The sequence below is a fragment of the Pagrus pagrus genome (genome assembly GCF_965226575.1).
Source record: "Pagrus pagrus genome assembly, chromosome: 10".
NCBI classification, from domain to species: Eukaryota; Metazoa; Chordata; class Actinopteri; order Spariformes; family Sparidae; genus Pagrus; species Pagrus pagrus.
In genome coordinates, this window is record NC_140194.1 from 9,169,612 (window position 1) to 9,192,196 (window position 22,585).

Here is a 22,585-nt window from a genome sequence, read left to right on the forward strand (position 1 = left end):
GTGCTTTTGGGGTCAAATCTGTTTTTACTGAGCCTTTGCACCAGTGGTAATATAACATGGATGAATTCACTGGTAGACTCAGGCTGTCTGAGGAGCAGGGGCTAAAAAAAATCACACTGGCTGCATGCGGCCGGGGCACCAGCAAGCTGTGATGCAGCCTCTATGGCACGGCATTGCATTCTCACCACTGAAAGGGCACTCTGGAGGGTGGTTTATCATGTTTTCTCAGTGGCACAGTCTGTACACGCAAATTCAGGCATATGACCATCGCATGCAGAGGCAAGTCTTTCATTGAAGTTCACCAAAGTTGAACTCCACATTAAACAAAGACTTGAATTTGCTGTTGTGCTTCTCTAACTGTGCGCATGTGTGACTGCGCCCTAAAACAGGGCCATTGTTAATATCATCAGTAGCACCTGAGCTTTTCACAAAGCACCTTCACACCGATGGCCCACACCCACAGGCGTTTTCACTTAATATGCCTGTGCGTGCTTGACATCCTCCTGACTCACTTGTTAGCTTTGTCGTCAAAGAAATTCCAGCAAATGGAAACATCTGTGAGATTATGCAGGGCCTTGAAAGTATTTAATCACAGAGCACTCCGCCGCACCAGAAGTGGATAGGCAAATATTTGGACACAATACAGATGTTTCAGTGGTTACAGATACAAACGGTTGGCTTGTTTATGTTTGGGAGGGTGACAGTGTCTGTCTTTGTCTTTTTGCCAAGTGATAGGTGAAGTTTGTATCTGAGAGTGTTGATCCGTACACATTCCCAGTGTGTGCGTGTACGTTAATGTGTGTGTTATTTTGGCACAGGTTAGTCATGTGTTTATGTGTTTGGCAGCACCAAAGCAGTGCTATTGCGTGAGATGTCTCCAGTAAGTGTGTTTTCCACAAGAGTTGTTTGGGTTGGCGCCGACACAGCTTCGTATGTGTAGACTAATCACTCAGCCAGGCGATCAGTGGGCATATCCTGGTATTGTCCTGCTGAGTGTGTTTGATGGTGTCAGTCTGCAGGCACAGAGTTGTGGACGGAATGATATTCTGCTCTTTTTGACAGAACCTGGCGAAGGGAGGGCCCTTATGGGAAAGCCAGTGACGGCCGGGTGGGGGTTCGTTCCTTGCTATAAAATAGAGCTCTGAGGCTGGTTGAGTCTTTGACCCTCTTCTCAGTTTGGCATATGTTTGACACCTACCATCACACGGTGTCAGTATGCCCTGACTGTGTGAGGTCTGAAAGCGCAATATTTGGATTCTCTGATTTTGGATTGTGCGTTTGCCTTTTCTTTGCAACTCTGTGGATTAACTGAGGTCTGGAGCCATGGAGGTAAGAGTTTTTTTTAACAGGCAATGCACAGTTCCCAGAATAATGTGATATTTAGACATTGGAGGATGATGATGTTGGCATAGGTGATGTTGATTATAAAGGAGAGCACATTTATGTTTGTTTCAGGTGTGTATGAGGAGGTATTTGCGAGAAATCTGGCTTCTTCTGCATCTGACAGGTAAAAAATAGACAAAGATAAAATAACATCTCCTTTTGTCCTACTTCTTCACTCAACTGCATATTGGTGTGTTTGCGTGTCTCCAGCTTGCGTGGCAGGTTTGACAGGGAGATGCAGTCTGTTCAGCCGACACAACGTTCACACTTTTGATGGGGTTTTGTATGAGTTTCCTGGAGACTGCAGCTACCTCCTGGCTGGAGACTGCAACCATCGCTCCTTCACACTGCTGGGTGAGTCACGCTCAGACAGCTCAATAAAGAAAACAAACAGATTTGAATTCTAATGCCGTCTGATGCTCAATCATCCAGTGCAGCTCAGTGTCTCGTGTGTAGCCACTGGCAGGGGTTTGTATGTACTTGTGCTGTTTGACTGTGACATTAGTCTTTTATGCTCCCTTTAAATTTTCTGAAGACTCAAAGATCATTATTATTTTAGGATGCTGCTCGGGGGGGTTTTGTATGAGAAGTAAAATAAATGTGTTCAATCTGCAGGTGATTTTGTCGGTGGCAAAAGAACTGGAGTCACTCTGTTTCTGGGGGACGCCTTTGAGCTGCACCTGTCTGTCGACGGACGGCTCTCACAAGGAGAAAAAAGGTTGAGTGATTTAAGTTCCAAAAATCCCCAATTATACGTGCATTATTATTGATTAAGAAGAAGCTTGACATGTGTCTCTTTTTTTATGTATAGACTGTCTCTGCCCTATGCGTCTCACAACGTGTTTGTGGGCTCAGAGCTCGGCTTCTATAAACTCTGGAGCGAGGAGTTTGGCTTCACTGTTACCATTGATAATGCAGCCAACATCGCCTTGACGCTCACCAAACACCATGCCAACCGCACCTGTGGCCTCTGTGGCAACTTCAACTCTGTATCAGCTGATGAATATACCGCTCAAGAAGGTAAGGAGGTCGTGTGAGGCAAAAATCTGTGTACTGTACTTCATGGGATATGTGAATGTCTCAGAGTGAAAGGAAGAGGGAGAGTTATTGCTGGAATCTAGGAAATGATTTGAGTCACCAGCACTCAGCAACAGGAAGAGTAGCAACTTCGTACAGGAAGAGATAACGAGGTAAAATAGGGCAAGAGAAACAGTCGTGGTAGGATGAGATTAAGGAGAAATCTGTCATCTCTTCTTTCTGTGTGTTTTCAGGATTCCTAACAGAGGATAGTTATGACTTTGCAAACTCATGGGCAGTGAAGGGGGCCGGTCAGTCATGTCGACGTGTGTCCAATCCCAGCCAGTCCTGCAACAGCACCAAAGGGACTTCAGCGGTGAGAGGACAATGTACACACACGAGCATGTGTTAGGACTTCTGTGGGCATGTCGTAAACATTTTCCTCATGCTGGCAAACAGTCTGAAAAGTTTCTCTCATAATATGAAAGCTTTTATCCAAAGAAGACGCACAAATAAAGATAGACACCTTTGATGTAAGAGCATTTGGTATTCAACGGGTGTTTCTTACCGCACAACAAATCTCTGAAAACCTTAGACTGCACCTCACTTACACTCAATAAACAGGCATCTCTCACTACATACAGTATTTCTCTCTGTCTAGCGTAACATAATTATGAGCTCGTAAGTGTTGCTGATAATATATATAAAGTCAAAAGCAGGCGACAGTGAAAAGGAATGACTGATAGTACAAATGAATTCTGTAAATTCTGCTAAATATTTAATAATTTTTTCCTAAAAAAAAAACAAAAAAACACGACGGTTCATGTTCAGCCTCTGTTTACTGTCATTACTCATCTCCCTTTCCCCTTGTTTCCTGTCCTCTCTCTACTTTCAGATATCTGATGAAGGCTTAAAAAAAAAAAAAAAAAAATCTCATCACTGTATCAGACTTCAGTTAAACCTCTCCCTTGTGGCTTTTAATTTTTAGATTACTATTACACATTTTATTTGTGTGGGTGCTGTTCTGTAATATGTATGCTGTTGTCTCTGTGGGTGGGCTGATATGAAAAAAAAAAATCCCCCTGTTTTAGCAAGAACATTTTGTACCACAGGAACACCCACGTCTAAGACAACAGCAAAAGCAACATGTTGGTGTGAAACCATCTGATGTCATGAGCTCCTTTTGCAGGTCTGATTTATTTCCTGTGTGTCTGTCAGTTCTCTAAAGAGAAGGAAACGGATGCTCTTTAGGTTTGTAACCGGGCTTTATGCAATAACTCCTCTGACTAAGTGAGGATATTCATTTTAAAGCTTAAGATATTTTCACTGATATATTTCTAACTGTTACTGCCAGACATTTATCTCTTTTATTAAACTTATGCTATCTTCTTCTTGTCTTAAAATCATCAAAATCTTGTTTCAATCATGATGCCGTCAGTAGCTGTAATTGGTAAAGGAACATATTCTTCCACACCTTAAAACCTACCCACCAGTAGTCATTTTTAGAAATATTTCTTATTTAAATGAGCTGACAAGACATGGCAGCTCAGCACATGACAATAATAATTATAACAATAATATTACGTTGTTCGTATCATACAAGAAATGCAGCTCAAAGTGCTTTACGACTCAGAAATCAACATGCACCAAGTGCTTGAGAGTAAAAAGAAGAACAAAAACAGGATGAAAATTTAGTGGAAAAAAACCCCCCCCGCTCAATAAAAATAGAAAAATAAGATAAAATAGGGATGATTATTGAATACAGAGAATGCATAACATAGATGGCAAATAAAACCCACTGAACAATAATATTAATAATGACGTTGTATACATAGAATGCATAAAATCAAATCAAATACAACCTTTTAAAAGAAGTGCAGCAGTGCATAAATGCGAGGCAAGGTGCCAGGAAAGTCTCAGCCAGTTAAAGGCTCAACTGAAGAGATAAGAAAAGACCAGAATACTAATGTTTTCATTCATGAACAACTTCGGGTTTTTTTTAAACATTTTTTTTGTTAGTTTTTTGTTTTGGCATTGTTATAAAGACCTATAGCTGCTAAAAGCAAACAAAAATGAACTTCACCGTCAGCTAGAGAGGGGTTGTCTTTTGCCTGAAACTGTGGAATTACCCTTTATCTAACCACATCTCTCACTTGAACTTAATTATGTGTGTGTTGACGTAGATTTTGTCCAGCTGCAGCGTGTTGCAGACGTCCAGCGTGTTCCTGCACTGTGCCCACCTGGTCTCTCCTGAGGCGTTCCTGTTGCTGTGTCAAGAGGAGGCGTGTCACTGTGACCACAAGGACAAAGAAGACTGTTACTGTCCAATCCTGTTGGAGTATGCTCGCACGTGTCGCGCGCACGGGATACCTCTTCGTGGCTGGCTGGAGGAGAGCCAGTGCTGTGAGTTTGTCAGACAGCTTGACAGTTAGTTGCACTCGATGAAGTTACATTAATAATCTAAATGTGCGTGTGTTCAGTCCCCAAGTGTCCGATTGGGATGCAGTACAGTGAATGCACCAAGTCCTGCTCTACAACCTGCCATAGTCTCAACATCCAGGAGGTCTGCAAGGACGAGTGTGTGGATGGCTGTACATGCCCTGGTAACATCCCACTCACTATATCTCCCTCTTCTTCTGACTCTGCGTTACTTGTAGTGTTAACATGGTGTGTATTTGTTTCTCAGTGGGTAAGGTTTTGGACGGTAATCGTTGTGTGGAAGTGTCTCAGTGTTCCTGCGTGCACATGGGACGACATTTCCCTCCAGGATCCACTATCTCTCAGGACTGCAACAGCTGGTGAGAGGGCAATATGGCTGCAGACACGTGTATAGATACACAGAAAAATAAAACAAACTTCCTCACTAAATTGTTTCTTTCCTGCAGTGTGTGCCGTCACGGTTCCTGGGAGTGCACCAATGAAGGCTGCCCTGGTGAGAGAGATGCACCGCCTAACACGTTCTACTGGTAATTAAAGTCTGGGGTTGCTCATTTATCTTTGTTGTCTGTGTAGGTGAGTGCTTGGTGGTGGGCCAGTCTCACTTCAAGACCTTTGACAACAAGTTCTTCACCTTCACCGGTCGCTGTCAGTTTCTGCTGGCTAGAGACTGCACAGACAGCGAGTTTTCTGTCATAATTGAGAACGTACAGGTAATGTATGCTTTTTTAAATCTACACAAAAGACATGAGAATCTATTTCTGTCCTGCCACTAGCTGCTTGTCAGCTCCAGTATTTTTGGCTCTTGTCGTTGTTGTGATTCAGTGTGCAGATGATCAGGATGCTGTGTGCACACGCTCAGTGACGCTCAGCCTGCCCTCTCTGGAGGACATGACAGTGAAGCTGAAGCACGGAGGAGTTGTCTCTGTCAACAGCATGGATATCCAGACTCCAATGCACCACGGTATGCCAAGTTGGCAGAATAGATCGACATTTTATAGTCCCACTAAGTGTATTATACTGCATGTAGTTCTATTCTGATAATAAAGCCTAAAATTAATCAGAGAAAGTAAGGAAAATATTGTTTTTTGGGGGGAAAAGAAAACAAAGAAAAGAAACATCATACATCTTTCTTGCCCCTGCACAGTGATTTTAATTGACGGAAGGACTGTTAACATTATATTGAATTCAGCTACTCGGTTCCCTGTGTGTGAAACTTTACAGGCCGTCTTCATATCCAGAGATCTGTCCAGTCTTCTGTGCGAGTAAAGTTTGGAGACGACCTTCGTCTGGACTGGGATGGACGGGGTCGTGTGCTTTTAAAGGTACAAACAATGTAAAAGGATAAAGTTAGATTTGTGGTAATGGTACATGTGTGAAAAGATTACTGAATTCTCTCCACCTCCCCAGCTGGGACCACATTGGGCAGGGCGAACTTGTGGTCTCTGTGGTAACTACAATGGTAACCAAGGTGATGACTTCCTGTCTGGATCTGGCCTGGTTGAGGCTGGTCCTGAGGCGTTCGGCCAGTCGTGGAGGATCAACGGAGACTGTTTATCCACCCGCAAACATGACATCGATCCATGTGCCATTAACCCCAAACGAGGTATACACACCCATGAATAAACTCACACTTACACACCACAAAAAGTACAAAATTAACCTCTAATCCTTTATCTTTCAGTGCGATTTGCAGAAGAGGCGTGTTCAGTGATGATGTCAGACGTGTTCAGTCCGTGCCACTTCATGGTGAACCCGGGTCCGTTCCAGCGGTTCTGTCGTTATGATGTGTGTGCATGTGTGGACGGTGAGGAGTGCCTCTGCTCTGCTCTGGCTGCCTACTCAGCGGCCTGCGCTGCCAGAGGAGTGCTGCTCAACTGGAGGTCCCCCTCACTCTGCGGTAACTCTCACACTGAAATCTTTCACAGCTGATCATTAATACGCACTAATAAACATGCTAAACATTTCAGTCCATTTATTATCCATTGTAGAGCAAATATAAAAGTCAATAATAATATGAGTAACACATGACTTTAAGTAGGTGAAGAGGCATCAACACCACATAAACATCTGTCAATTTTTATATTTGTATGATTAAGAGCACAACAATCATGACAAACAATGAAAAATAGCCATTATTTACAGCTGAACTGAGAATAGATTCCTAACCCTCCTTTGTTCTGGTTTCGTCAGCGCTTGAGTGCACTGGAGGCCAGGTGTATGAGGCCTGTGGGAGTTTGTGTGACCGGACGTGCCGCGCTCTGTCCGGGGCGGAGGCAGGCTGTGAGGGGGAGAGGGTGTGTGAGGAGGGCTGCTTCTGCCCTGCTGGGAAGTACCTGAGCGACTCAGGAGAGTGTGTGACGGCCGACCTGTGCACCTGCCTGCACGATGGACAGGTCTACCAGCCTAATGACGTCTACGCAGATCACAACAGCATCTGGTCAGTCAGTGTGCATATTCACAAACCATACTCTGAATAATAAAATCATAGACGTTGTGACACTTTTCGTGTGTTTTCCTTTGCTTGTGTGTGTAGCAACTGTGAGAATGGCCACATGCACTGTAGCTCCAATGAAGAGAGTACTTTACTGTCTGACCTCTTCTATGACGACGACCTGGCACCATCCAGAGGTACAACTTCACTATTTTTACAGGAGCTCTATTAAATTTCTATTGAGTAATAAGTATTTGTTGATGAAGGTTCTCAGTTATCCAGGTCATGGTTATTCTAAGTGCTATATCGTAGGTATTATGTGTCTGCATTCACTGTTTAGCGCTCGATGTTCCATCAAAACATCATCACTGTCATACCAATAACGACTGTAGAAAAATGTCAAAGGAATCACCAGTTTGGTTCAGTTATATTCATTGACGAAATTGATTTAATTTAAATTTCTTTTAGGGTAATGTTGTCGATATGATGACAGACATTTGAAGCCTTTTCCCAAAACCTCAAAGAAACTCTGAATGCCAAAAAATGACTGCTTTGTTTGTTTGTGTGTATGCAGAGCGGCGGTCAGCCCAGTGCCCTCCTCCACTGATCCGTACAGACTGTGATGCAGGAGAAAAAGGCCTCGAGTGTGCCAGAACCTGCCAGAATCTGGATCTGCCCTGTGTCAGCCTCGCCTGCATCCCCGGCTGCCTCTGTCCACCAGGCACAGTAGGTGTTGTGTTATCCGTGTGTGTGCTGTAGATGATGTATCTAAAACACAGCACTGTGATTGATTGACGGATTGATTTCAGGTACGTCACCGCAGAGACTGCATTGCACCGAAACAGTGCCCCTGTTACCATAACAACAGGCCATATGCATCAGGACAGACCATCTCCGTGGACTGCAACACCTGGTAAAATGATGATGTTGGCGTACGTGGTTATAAAGGTGAATTCTCGCACAGTGCTTGCTTAACAGGCTCTCTCGTTCACAGTGTCTGCGAGAACAGGAAGTGGCGTTGCACAGAGAAATTGTGCAATGGGGTGTGCCGCACGGTAGGGGAGGGGCATTACATCAGTTTTGATGGCCTCAAATATTCCTTCCCCGGCCTCTGCCAATATGTCCTGGTCCAGGTAAGAGACAGAGAGATCCAGAAAGAGCTCCAGGCAGGACTGAACACATGCTTCATTTAATTTCATCTCTCCGTCATCTCCCAACTTTTTTTCCCTCATCAACAGGATATGTGTAACGGAGAAGAGGGTTCATTCAGAGTGCTGGTAGAGAATGAGGCCTGTGGAATCGTGGGACATCGCTGTGCAAAAGCTGTCACAATCTTCTACCAGGGAGGGTTGATTGTAATGCAAGACGGAGAGGTGACACAAATACACACATTCCCATAACAACTCACACAATTGTCAGACATCAACATAACTTCTCGCATGCAACAAACAAAGAACTTTGTCTCTTGTCCTAATTAAGATCTGCCACAAAAAAAGGTACCCTTCCTAAACCCAACAAATGTTTTTATAACCATGCAACCAAGAGGAATCATCAGAAATGAAGCACATTTTTCTAAAAAGTGTAGCCGCTAAGTCATCATATAATAATCAATAAAACATTAACTGGTCTTCCTTCTCTAAATCACACAGCAAATCTCTCTTTAGGGAGACATCAAACCGGCCGGCCTGCCAGATCTTTACTGAATATTTTTAAATCGTTGGATGAAAATAGTGAAGTGGTTACGTGTAGGCTGAACATGGTTTATCACTCTAAAGCAGGGCCAGACAGCATGGTGCCGATATCCAACATTTGGATATAAACCATATAAGAATTGCAGTTTGTATGTGTCCATGGTTCCCGTCTTTGTCTCTCACAGGTGAAGATGAAGAGGCCAGTGCTGCAGGGCTCAGAGGTGGAGATTGTGCGATCTGGTCAGTTTTACACACTGCTGCTGGGGAAACACATCTCCCTCAGCTGGGACAAGGGAACTCGCCTCCTGGTTCACATCTCAGCCGCATACAGAGTATGATTGTATTATGACACCACATTTTGAGCGAACCCTGTTTATTATTTTATATTAAACATTTTATTATGTGCAGGGTCGGGTGTGCGGTCTGTGCGGTAACTTTGATGGGAACGTCAACAACGACTTTGTGAGCAGTAACAACCAGCTGGAGGTGGACTCATCACACTTTGGGAACTCCTGGAAGATCGCTCCCAGCTGTGCCGATGTAACACAGGTGAAGTCTGGTTTTAGATTAAAGGGTCGGTTCGCTCAAATGACAAAGTAACATATTTTCTTTCTAGCCATGGTTTTATATAACTTGCATCCATCCCTTAGATTTCGATCCCAGCACATTACAGAGAAGGTTAATGGAATGTTGTTTGTGCTGCTCACAGCATTTAAAATGTTTTTTGATTTTTGTCAACTTAATCATAATCAACGACATTTGCATTTGCATGACGATTATATTCATTTTAGTAACCTGTCTATTCGGTGGTTTAAAAGATGCTCTGTGGTACTTCTGTGTCATGCTGGCCATTAGTGTATGTTAGTGGACTCGAACGTGTAGGTGACGTGCATAAAGTCACATCCTGACTCCAATTTCCAGCAGCATTAAGCAAATTAAACAAATCGTCCACTGCCTTGTATAGGCAACCGAGAGAGACGGGCAAGGTCTCATTTTTCATGTGATGTTACAATCGGCACACAGGTACCTTTACTCAGTAAGGTTCTATTCATGGTCCAGATCAGTAGCATGTACGACCATGGCCTACATGCTTACTGTGATGGATTACCTGCCTCAGGCGGGTCTGTAAAGTGGAGTATTGTACCATACTGCCATGACTCAAAACCAATGGCTGTCTGGAAGGTTTTCATAATGTAAATGATGCTTTGGAAAAGGTTTTCCATCATGTAACGTAAGCATGATATATAGTTAATGTTCCGAACGATGTTAAAACACTAAATCTGTGTGTGTTCTTGTGTGTATAGATAACTGCTCCTTGCAGCGACAACATTGTCAAGTTGGTAACAGTGGAGCAGTCGTGTCGTGTGATCACCGGTCCTCTCTTTAGAGAATGCAACAGCCAGGTGAGCTTAATTAAGGACACACCAGGCATCCCTTGACACAACATGCATTGTTCATGCACTTTGTACGAACCTGTCACTGTTTGTCCCTAGGTGGATGCAGAGCCGTACGTAGAGATGTGTGTGGAGGCAGCCTGCTCTTGTCCATCAGTGGGCGACTGTGCGTGTTTCTGTGATGTCATCGCTGCTTACGCACAGGCCTGTTCAGAGATGGGTGTATCCATCAGCTGGAGATCCAATGATCTTTGCCGTGAGTGTGATTCACTCAAACATTTATCGTTGCTGTTTGGACATTAACTCCCACAGGTTTTGAAAATATGTAATCTGTGGTCATCCAAGCTAAGCCAGTTAACAGTGTTATCTGAGGTGTCACATGTACTGCACTTAGTGTTCATAGCAAGATGTTAATTTACAACACGGGAGGCTTTCTATGAAAAGAAGAAAAAGGAGAATAAAAATATGATACAGTTACAAAGAACTCTGTCTGAAACAAGCGTCATCTCCCATAAGCAACTGTTCTCCTTTTTTAAATAACACAATCACAAGACTACTACCTGTTTTTCCTCATGGTAACTTTTGTGGTTTAATCTGAGTTAACAAATCAGTAGTTCTGCTTTCTGAATGAGAAAATATGCTGAATTTCCTTGTGAGGTTTAAGTTCTTGTGTTTGGTTCTTGTTTTTCACTCAGATAAGGCCTCTGTTATCTATTCTCAGATATCAGATTACTCTCTTTAGAAACGTAACTTGTTTTCCCACACTTTTGAAAACTTTATCATGGAGGTAAGAGATCGTATTCATCTTAAAGAAAGAAACCTATGTATCGAATCAAATAAAATCAACTTCATTTATATTGCACGATTAAAAACAACAGGAATTGCCCAAAATGTTGTACGAACTAGCCAGGTGTGAAAAAGTCACGTGGTTGATAAATAGTATATCTATTTAACTTCTTTTTCCTTAGCTGTGAGCTGTGAGGAGCTGAACCCCAGGATCCCAGGCGTAGGGGAGGAGTTATGTCAGTGGAGGTATAATACTTGTGGCCCAGCCTGTCCGATCACCTGCCAGCACCCTGATCCCCTCCACTGTTCGCTCTCATGTGTGGAAGGATGCCATGCCTACTGCCCCCCAGGTGCCAAAAATACTCACTGACTCAAATGCTAACAACAGTATAAATAAAATTGTATACATTCTTTTACAAACAAAAAAAAGTGTAGGGGGTGAGTTTAACTTTTGTTTTTTGTAGGCCAACTGCTGGACGAGGTCGCCATGCGTTGTGTAGATCCCTCTCAGTGTCAGGTGTGTATCCACGAGGGTCAGAGAATCTCTCACGGCAACAAGGTCATCCTGAACCACGACGATCCTGAACACTGCAAGATATGGTAATACTACAACTGTACTTCACACACTCGGAAACACTCGCGATACGCTTCTTTGCATATATTTAGATGCTTTTTGTTTTTCTCCTCTGAAGTCACTGTGACAACAACACTCTGAGCTGTGAAGTTTGTACCTCCCTCACCGAGTTCACCACTCCCACACCAACACCTACCTACGGCACCTTCACGACCCTGCCCTTCACCACCTTGATGCCTGAGGGAACGTGTGACCGCGCCATGGATCTGGCGTTCCTGTTGGATGGTTCGGAAGCCCTGAGCGAAGACGAATTCCAGGCTACCAAAGAGTTTATACTGGGTGTGGTGGAGCGATTCCGCATGGGCTCAGCTCACACTCGAGCCACCGTGCTGCTTTACCACTCTGGAGTCAAAACATACGACCTGCAGGTAGATAAACATATAGTGTGCATTAGTGACACAGCAAAATGTTTATTCTAGCATCGCCAGACTTATTCACAACGCTTATTAGTCTGGAACCACTATTCAATTACATTTCTAAGGGACTTTATCAATTGGTGCAGAAAAAATTAGAGCAATAAAACGTTATCCACCAATCAGAGCAATGAAACATGGCGCTGAACTACACATGTAAATTAGGGGTGGTTCATGGTCCATTTTCAACCAGGAAAAAATGGTGTCCTTGTCTGAACGTTTGTCAAATGATCAAATTTAGCTCAGAAAGAAGCTGCTGTGCTGACTCACGGAAACTAAATGTCATAAAGAATGTCCACGCCTGGTTCCTTGACTCCTTTCTCATTTATGGCCGTAGGTTCAGAAGTGGCTGTTTAAGAAGACTGTGCGTGAGCTGCATTACACAGGAGGAGATGCAGCTTTCTTGGATGAGGCTGTCAAGTATCTGGTCATAAACATCTATGACAAGAACAAGCGTGAGAACGCCGGCCGTGTCGCCATCATCTTGACTGCTAGCGCCAACCCTCGTTCTGTTCGTGCCATGACAAAGATGATCCGCAAGAAAGCCATCACCACCCTGACAGTAGCACTGGGTCCCGGGGTAAATATGGCGCAGATCAATGACATCACCAAGGTGAACCCAGACAACAGGGCGTACGTGCTGAGCAGCACAGCTGAGCTGCCTGATCGTCTTTTAGAGCTGACAGATTACCTCTGCACCTTGGGGATGGAGCCAGAGGTGTCGAAACCTCCAACTCCAAAGACCACTCCGGCTGAAGTTCGCAAAAGCACGACCACCACAACCTTGGCTCCTCGTCTGGAGCCCAACCCCACACAACACCTCTCAAACACCCCTACAACAACCGCACCCGCTGGACTGTCTTCTATCACCACATTGTCACCTTCCGTCTCTCCAGCCAAAGATGTGACGTTCATCCTGGAAGGCTCTGATGCAGTCGGCGAGGTCAACTTTAACAAGTCGCTCCTCTTCCTGGAGGAGGTTATCTCACAGCTGACGGAGCAGGAGGAAGAGCACATTCGCATCACTGTGATCCAGTACTCTGTAACAGTCACTGTGGAGATCACCAGGTGGGAGCTGAGGTGGCAGAGGAACCTGCTGATGCAACGACTGAGGGAGATTCGATGGAAGGGTGGCAATAAGACAAACACAGGCGCAGCTGTCACTACGTTTCAAGAGATGACCACGGTCCAGCCGTCACACGGCCCCACACCTCCTCAACTGGTCTTCCTCGTGACAGAAAACCCACCTACTGACATAGTGACACGCCCGCCATCCACCAGCACCCAGACACACGTGTATCCCATTGGTGTTGGACCAAACGTACGCGAGGTTGACTTGCTACCATTCAGCTCCCCTCAACGCCCGATTATGGTCGATGACTATAACCGTCTGACGACCCTGGTCCACCGAGTTATCAATATCACCCACGCCACAGTCAGGCCCCGCTCTCCCACACTGCCACCACTGGTCCTCCCAACACTTGCCAGCCTGCCACCCTCAGGTATTAAAGACACACTTATTTCAATCATTCAGTCCACAAGATGTCATTACTGTACTAATTTGTGAGCATGTCTTTGCACAGTGCCGTGTAAGAAGCCTGTGGATGTGTTGTTCCTGCTGAAGGCTGGGGAGCAGATTGAGGACATGAAGACATTTGTCAAAGCTTTCATCAGTAATGCTGACATAGGTAGGTGTGGCCCAAGAGGCAACCTCGGAGCCTGAAAATGAAGAATGCATATGTGCCAAAAACTGCAGTTCCTCGACACTCCTCCTGCATTTTACTGATGTGTAGCCTCGTTATTAGTTCTAGCTGTTTTCAATCTGTCTGTCTTTTACAATGATATTTCAAAATGTACTGTAGGGGAGAGGGGCCTTGAGAAAAGTTTGCTTTAATTAAAATATAATAATTACTATAACTAATTACTTCTGCCACTACGCAGTTATTATCTTAGAACTATGGAAGTATTAAATATGAAGTGGTGGGTCTAAACCATATGTGTATGCCTTAAGCTATAATTAGTCAGTGTTATGTGTCAACTAGTGTTTTCTAGTCATTTATTTAGAGGACATAGAGGTCATTTCAGTAGGAATATATTTTAGGATTTTTACAGAACAATTGCATGGCATTGAAGTATGTTTATACTGCTACTGTTTATTAAAGTAACCAGATTGTGGATTTCCCTCTCCTGCATTTCTACACCAATTTAACTCCTTGTTTATGTGTGCAGGGCTGAATGGCACTCTGGTGAGTGTGGTTCAGTACGGAGACACCAACAAAGCAGAGCTCACCTGGAAGGATGAACAGAGCAAATCTCACCTCTTGAACCTGGTGGAGCGCATACCAAGCAGGGCCGCCGCTGCTCCTGCACTAGGTAATGGATACATAAACTAATGAGTGCTCACACATCAAAGCAAACACACACGCTCACCGCTCTGTCTGTCTGCAGGCTCTGCGCTGCGGTTCGCTGTGCAGACAGCCATCTCGCCGGTCGGTGGTGGAAGAGTCGGTGTCCCAAAGGCTGTGGTGATGCTGGTGACTGACAAATCAGCTGATGATGTCAGAGAGGCAGCTAATGAGGCGCTGGCCGCAGGTTATTAAGTCACCACTGACATAATTATTACTGGATACCTCGGTTTAAAGTTCAGTCTTGATAAAAGTCTCTTCTCTCAGGTGTGTCGGTGTTCCCCATCGGAGTGGGACCGGGCTATGACAGGAGTGAGCTCAGCCTGCTTGGACAACATGGCAACCAAGACAACACTCTGCACCTGAACAGCATGGATCAGTTGCTGATGTTGCTGACTCTGGATCATGGTTACACAGAGAGGATATGCAGAGGTGCTTACAAACACACACACATATGTATGTGTTTAAAATCTTGGCAAAATGTAAAAATACTGAAGAAATAAATCTTTCCTGTGGTTCTCAGCTGGTCCACCAGGAGTGTGTGTTGACGATAACGGAAATGAGAGAAAGGTGAGAAATATCTGCAGCGCATCAACCCTTTACAGCCATGACAGCATTTCTTGTAATGACTTGTGTGCTTCTCTGTGTCAATGTGTTTCAGCCTGGTGAGTCATGGATGATGGAGGACGGCTGTCACTCTGTCCTGTGCCACCCCAGTGGGGCAGTGACCGTGCAGAACCACAAAGTCAGCTGTGACAGACTGGAGCCGCCAGCCTGCAGCAACAACATGCCACCCGTCAGAGTGGAGGAGAACTGCGGCTGCCACTGGGAATGCCCTTGTACGTACATCAAAAGGATCAAATGGCCTCTAGCAGCACATTTAACCCTGTCTATATTGAGTGCACGCCATTTCCCACTTGAGCTGCTCACAATGAATGGTCTGCATGCCTGGCTATTTATACCCACTGTTAACAGTCCACATGTTTCTGACTCCTGCATAAACACTCCTGGTGTGTGTTGACAGGCATGTGTATGGGCAGCTCCACCAATCACGTGGTGAGGTTTGACGGCTTGGCGCTTAGGCTGGACGGGGAGGGTTTGTGCACCTACACGCTTCTCACTGAAGGCGGAAGCACCGGTCAGGGGTCAGAGGTCAGACTCCACACTGGACCTTGTCAGGACTCTGCGAATTACAACCAAGTCTGCATGAAAGCCATGGAGGTGATCCACGGGCCACATACACTGCTGCTGAAGGATGATATGATGGTAATGTGTGCTTCTGGTCAGGATTACCTTCACAGACACTGAAACTGATCTTTATATGTGAGTCTATAATGAGTTATTTACTAACTGTGCGTGTGTGTTTGTTTGAGCAGGCAGTGATCGATAAGGAAGATCTTGCGCTGCCGTGGCGGTACGCTGGCCTAGAGCTGGTGCGTTATGGAGGAGTGATGCTGCAGCTTAGGTCAGACCATGGCTACGTCGTGACTTTTACTCCTCAGAGCAATGAGTTCACCATCACACTGTCCAGCTCCACCACCGCTGGCCTCACTGCTGGACTCTGCGGTAACATTAATACAGACACATAATTTCCAAAATGTCCTGTTCATTTGCTTCTACTGCAAATCTAAAACTGTCTCCTTCCTCTGACCTTCCAGGTGCCTGTGGGGAGGAGAAATTCAACGTCCTTTCTTTACGCAATGGCAACTCGACCACTGACCAGCCAGCCTTCATCTCAGACTGGACTGTAGCTGCAGATGGGGGTGTGTGTCTGCCGAAGCGGAGGGCAGTGTGTGCGACTGGAGCAGCGATGGGATGCCAGGCCCTACGTTCTGAAGTGTTTGAACCGTGCCACGCTCACATTCCCGTCCAGGTGTTCCTCGCCAAGTGCGAGGAGCAGACATGTGAGGAGTCGGACGTGTGCGAGCTCATTTCTGCCTACGCACGCCTCTGTAGACAGAGAGGTGTGTGCGTGGACTGGAGGAGCCCCCACCTCTGCCGTAAGTCAGTTTTTGATGTGTGTGTGTGTGTGTGTTTCAGTTCAGCCAGTATGAGCCCGAACCTAAACTTTAGCTTGATCTGTGTGTTGCAGCGTTACAGTGCCCCAGCTCCATGGAGTACGACGCTTGTCGGACAGGTTGTGTAGACGACTGTGGGAGCATACAGACGTTGCCAGGAGACTGGTCGGTTGCCAGGGGTAACGAGTCATCCTGTATGGATACACCTACTGAGGGCTGTTTCTGTACTGGAGGGACGGTTTTGCATCACGGACAGTGTGTGTCACCAGAAGCATGCCGGCAGTGTGTCGACCTGCACGGACGCACGTATACGGTGAGACACGTGAGAAGACGGGGAAAAAAATAGGACTGAGTGTCTGAGATGAACAACACAAAATCGAAACCAACTCCTTAATTACAGAGACACATTCTAATAGTGTTTGATGGGGCAACAATTAGTGCTCACTAAACGTGCTGCGAGCGCCCTCTAGTGCTTATTTGTAATATATCAAACACTGCACTAACATTGAACATGGTTGGGTTTGTTTTCACAGTACATGCAGAGCTGGGTACCAGATGAAAACCCATGTTTGATCTGCATGTGCTTGGACCAACAACACATCAACTGCACCGCCCGGCCCTGCAATGACGTCCAAGGCAAGCACCCATTTTGTTATTGCTGCTCATGCTCATACAGTATAGTATACCCCTTTAACATTTAATCATAAGGGCTGACTCATAGCAATTTCATTAGTTATAAATGAATTACAGATATCTGCAGTGTACTTTGAATAGAAGTCATTTACACAAATTGGCTAGTAATCAAGTTACAGACATCTACAGTGAACATTTCTAGTAGTAAGAAATTAAATATCAAGCTTTAACATTTTGTGAGAAGTAAGTTGTAAATATCATTAATAAGAATTTTAGAAACAGAAACCACTTTGATTGACTGCCTGCCATTGATAATGCATTGCTTCTCGCTGAAGGCAGTGATTTTCATCAGCAATGTTTTAACAATGACGTCAACCACTCCCATGATTCCACACTGCTTAGGACTTTTGTTTTGTTTTTACTGAAAGACCACTAATGGCAGAAATGACATATTCTGTGCCTTAATGTTAAGAGGTCTTGCCATAGATACAGTCGTATCTTTTTTCTGGTTTTGCCAAAACGTAAAAATATTACCAGTGCTGTGAGTTTAGACGTAGCACTTCTTCACTTCATCTGTATATGTGTGTAGCTCCGGTGTGTGGACCCTGTGAGATCCGGAGGGAGAAGAGAGGGTCTAAGTGCTGCCCAGAGTATGAGTGTGGTATGTGGCATTATTACTACAATATTTCTATTTCCAGATCCAATATTTAAGTAGCCTCATCAGCAGACCTATCAGTGTTTTGCTCTGCGTTTCCACCTAGAAGAGATATTAGAGGGTTAGTGCTGAATACCAGAGTATTATAATAATAAGAAAATTTAACTCAATGTTGATTTATTGCTGTAGATAAACAAGTTAACCACCTTGATATCAAAAAATGAGGAGCTAATTAAAAAACAAATCTGGCATTTTTTTTCATCATGTCTCTATCACTTTTCAGTGTGTGATCTGGTGAGCTGTGACCTGCCTGAAGTTCCCCGCTGTGAGGATGGTCAGGTTGTGGTCCTGAAAAACCCAGGGGAATGTCAGCCTATACACGAGTGCGGTATGACATATACACACTCCCTGTGATGTTCGAGCACAGACACACACACACAGACATGAAACAGAGCACACATCCATGTGGTCTCTTACATGTTTCTCTTCATCTCTTATCCACCTCAGTCTGCAAAAAGGAAGAGTGTGCCCTTCAGCTTCCCCCCGAATGTCCCGCACACCGCCAGGTGTCGGTGAAAAAGACAACATGCTGTGATGTGTTCGAATGTGCGTGCAACTGCCAGAACTCCACCCACACCTGCCCTGCTGGCTACATCACATCCTCCTCTACAAACGACTGTAGCTGCACCGAAACCACCTGCTTGCCAGACAAGGTGAGTGTGTGTCTGGATGCATCAGTTTCCGTTACGGTTAAAACTTTCCTGTTTTATTAATGTTTGTCTCTCCAGGTGTGTGTGGTCGGCGGCGTGGTTCACCCAGTGGGGAGCGAATGGGTGGACGGGTGCGAGAAGTGCAGCTGCACCCAGCTACAGGACAAAGACACATCGCTTCACATTGCTCAGTGTACCCCGCCTGTGTGCGATCGAAGCTGCCCTCTGGTGAGATACACACACATATATACATTTGCATTAGGCTTCTGGAAACAATTCTTACATAATTTGTATGTATTTCAGGGCTCAACATACACTGCATCAAATGGAGAGTGTTGTGGGAAGTGTACACCAACCAGCTGTGTGGAGTCAGAGGGAGTGATGCGAGGGGACACACTGACTGGAGGAAGCCTCAGACATGTATGTGTGACAACTTAATGTCTTTTTTTTAAGTAACAATCAGTCTGCTCAGGCAATATATTTCTGGCTGAATGTACAGAAAAAAGAAAAATGTATCTTGTCAGTGCATCTGTTTCTCTTTTCTGTAAATTGGTTTTATTCTCTGTCTGTTTCTAGGTCGGAGAGGTTTGGCAGTCTCCAGGTGATAAATGTGTGTTACAAAGGTGTGTGAAAGTGAGAGAAGAGGTGTTCATCTCTGCAACAAACGTCAGCTGCCTCGCTATGGACGCTCCGTCCTGCCCGCTGGGAACCGAGCTACGCTGCGACACACAGGATTGCTGCCCGCGCTGCCACTGCGGTAAAAATACCTGCATATGCAATTACACGTTGATACCACATGTGGACAGCCTCTATGTTGTCCTGAGTGATCCGATCAGAAGTGGACAGCAGAAGTACAGGATGCATTTAGGACGCAATTGAGATCCGATCACTCAGACCACATTCAGAGGTGGTCTGGGCCACATGTGACCACATTGTTTGTGTGTATGCACATGTGTCCTGGGGCACATTGAAGGACTGCCTACTTAACTGACATCCTCTGGTCTTCTGCCTCTGTGCCTGAACCAACATTTAGCAGGTGTTTAAACTGATATCACCATTTGCACTAAAGTAATGAAAGAAAACAATATTTTATTGACGGTAAATATGTCAAAATACAGTGAAGAGTAAGAGTGTCTTTAAAGTTAGGGAAAATCACCAGACTTACCTAATACATTGCTCAATTTTGTGAGTTGTGGAGTTAGGAGACACTTTAAAAACTTTTTGAAACACTGTCTACAACATATTCTTCATTTATTGGGCCTTCTTGTTAATTCGACAAATGTCACACATGAAGAAATGTCTTAATTTGAGTTAAAAACATTGTATCTATCAACCGCATAGAGGTGTGAATTGACAGGCGTTGTCAACTTGCGATCAGATCACTCGGGACGGATGTTAATACCAGGTCTGAATTCCCTCAAAGGCAGAAAACACAAACTTTCCTTTCAGAAAGTTGCAGTTGCAGCGATTGTCCAGCAGATGACTCTCTCATATTGGTCTCATCCATGAGCCAGTTAATCTGACAGGACCTTACCAAGCCCAGAGTTCATTTAATATATTGTTTAATGAACAGCAATTTGTTCTTCTTCCCTGCAGCTCCTATGAATGCCTGTGTCCTCAACCACACTGTGATAGGAGTAAGTCATGCAGAAAAGCATCGCTCTTCTTTCATCTAAGAACAATTGGAATAATGCTTTCAGTTCTCCATCTTGATCTGTGTGTGTGTGTGTGTGTGTGTGTGTGTGTGTGTGTGTGTGTGTGTGTGTGTGTGTGTGTGTGTGTGTGTGTGTTTACAGGCAGGGGAGAGGCTGATGGTGGATGTGTGTACACACTGTGAGTGTACGGTGGAGGAAGGGGTTGTGAGTAAATACAAACTGTCCTGCAGGAGAATCAGCTGTCCCACTTGCCCCATGGTAAGCATCATCCCGTCATTCTTCATTATTTTTAAAACTTTCATTCGTCGTCTTCATCTTCAAGACTAACAATAAACTCAAACATCACTTTCATCAAAGCTTCCCTAATTTACCGAGCACATTCCCTCCCTGCTCATCATCTCATTTTCCGTGATTCACTCTACTCACAGAGGTAAATAGTGAATTATTCATCCTGGCAAATTTATGTTATTAAGTGTTCCTGTATGAACTAACATGCAGTGCTGACCACAATGTTTTCAGGGATACACTCTGCAGAAGGATGAAGATGCTTGCTGTGGTCGATGTGTTGCCACTGCCTGCTTCCTGCAAAGGCCAGATGGGAAACTAATCGGTCTGGAGGTAGGTGCTTTGTAAAAATAAAGATTCGATATGAAACGAAGAATATAATGCAGAAAATAATGCTTGAGGGAATTTATAACCATTGAATTGACAGGAAAGGTAACTGTCTCAGATGTAATTTTGGATGGTAAAGTCCTGCCTCCACTAAATACTGAAACACCAATTTTCTTTTCACGAGTCTTTGGGGGATCATTGAAAAAAATGTGTGTCTGTGTATAAATTCTGTGAATATGGGAATATCTGCAAATATATCAATATCAGATTTTTACTTCAGTACACTTCTCAGCTGTAGGGATGCACATAAATACTGTATGTACGTGTCTCTCCCTGCAGGTGAACACCACAAGCCAGGACGGTTGCAACTCGTATACCTGTGGTGTGAACAGTAAAGGAGATCTTGTCCTGCAGACCAAAGTGACCACCTGCCCTCCTTTTGACCGCCAAGCATGTCTGGACGAAGGGGTATGGCCACGACATGAAGTGCCCTCCATCCATCTCACAGTATTCCCACACCTACACTTCTGTATTAGCCACACGTTTATATAATACATCTCTTTTTGTCTTCAGGGGAAAGTCAGCCAGATTGGAACAACCTGCTGCGAGATTTGTAAGTATAGCTGTGTCCTCTGCAAGACTGGTGCAGTATTTCAAAAAAATCTGGGCGCCCTGATTGTGATAAGTGTGTGTGCATGTGTGAAGGTACCGAGCCACAGTGTCGAAGGACAGCGGGAACACTAAACTACATCAGAGTGGATGACTGCCAATCAGAGCAGCAGATAGAATTGCAGTACTGTGAGGTAAGAGAGTGCACCACACACACACACACACACACACACACACACACAAGCACACACATTTAAGGATGATTAATACTCGTTTCCCCCCTGGGATTAGCCTACAAAGTTCAATGAAATCATAACACTGTCCCTCACCGTCTCAACCTTTCTCTCTCCCCCTGTGGCGCTTGTCCATCTGTCCATCTGTCCGTCTGTCTGTCAGGGCAAATGCCGCAGTAAGTCCATGTACTCCCTGGAGAGAGCGGCTGTGGAGCAGGAGTGTGTGTGCTGTTCTGCTGTGGAGACGGAGCCGCTGAGCGTTCCGGTCCTGTGTGCCAACGGCACTCGTAGCCACCACACTGTCCTGTCTGTCACTGCCTGCGACTGTCTGTCCAAACACTGCACCTAGAGCGAGAGAGAGAGAGAGAGAGAGAGTGAGAGAGAGAGAGCGTTTATAATTGTAGATGGTATGTGTGTATCCAAGTAAAATATATCAAATATACAAAATAATGTAACTGGCAATGAATCACATTTTAACCAATAACACCACAATTAGCAATAAAACAAACCTGTCAGTTTCTATAAGCACTTCTTGTTTGTCTGTTTTCTTTTAATCTGATTATTCCCCCTGAAATGTACGAGTCTGTGGAGATGTTTATTTGTTTTGGTTTTTTACACGTTTGAATAGTTTAAAAGTGAGAAACGGTTTTCCAGTATCCTTCTCCTGTGAGTTTCTGAAATAGGCTTTGAATTTTGGCTGCAGGATATGATAAAAAATTTTTTTTTAAAAATCACATCGCAGTTATTTTTACAGATTTTGTGACACATTCACACTCGGAATGATCATTTATGCATCTTCTCTGTAACATACAAACATGTTATCTTACATTTGGAGAACAACAGTTGTTGTACAGCATATTGCGAGCT

General features: G+C 44.6%; 1 protein-coding gene across 2 annotated transcripts; it reads left to right on the top strand.

Annotated features, from left to right (window-relative positions):
* The first annotated feature begins 574 nt into the window (after positions 1-574).
* On the top strand, positions 575-22,243 carry vwf (von Willebrand factor). Of its 2 annotated transcripts, XM_084363556.1 has the most exons (53): positions 577-1,329; positions 1,456-1,507; positions 1,594-1,737; positions 1,999-2,101; positions 2,195-2,403; positions 2,655-2,776; positions 4,584-4,803; positions 4,881-5,003; positions 5,087-5,198; positions 5,286-5,332; positions 5,413-5,549; positions 5,662-5,800; positions 6,061-6,161; positions 6,247-6,442; positions 6,521-6,736; positions 7,030-7,276; positions 7,373-7,467; positions 7,845-7,996; positions 8,080-8,183; positions 8,265-8,403; positions 8,509-8,643; positions 9,147-9,293; positions 9,370-9,510; positions 10,266-10,364; positions 10,455-10,611; positions 11,324-11,491; positions 11,606-11,741; positions 11,834-12,143; positions 12,526-13,690; positions 13,772-13,876; positions 14,418-14,561; positions 14,637-14,780; positions 14,861-15,025; positions 15,117-15,163; positions 15,255-15,432; positions 15,618-15,859; positions 15,970-16,159; positions 16,252-16,593; positions 16,686-16,924; positions 17,145-17,247; positions 17,834-17,905; positions 18,183-18,287; positions 18,407-18,612; positions 18,688-18,837; positions 18,913-19,029; positions 19,186-19,366; positions 20,206-20,246; positions 20,406-20,522; positions 20,784-20,882; positions 21,216-21,344; positions 21,450-21,489; positions 21,582-21,679; positions 21,882-22,243. In XM_084363556.1, exons 1-53 carry the CDS (start codon positions 1,324-1,326, stop codon positions 22,065-22,067), a joined length of 8,562 nt encoding a protein of 2,853 aa, XP_084219682.1. In that variant the 5' UTR covers positions 577-1,323; the 3' UTR covers positions 22,068-22,243. The 2 variants fall into 2 exon arrangements, 1 of the variants encoding a protein (XP_084219682.1); XR_014623354.1 differs by lacking the exons at positions 21,216-21,344; positions 21,450-21,489; positions 21,582-21,679; positions 21,882-22,243 and adding an exon at positions 20,622-20,694 and having other exon boundaries at positions 575-1,329; positions 20,784-20,870.
* Positions 22,244-22,585: the final 342 nt, after the last annotated feature.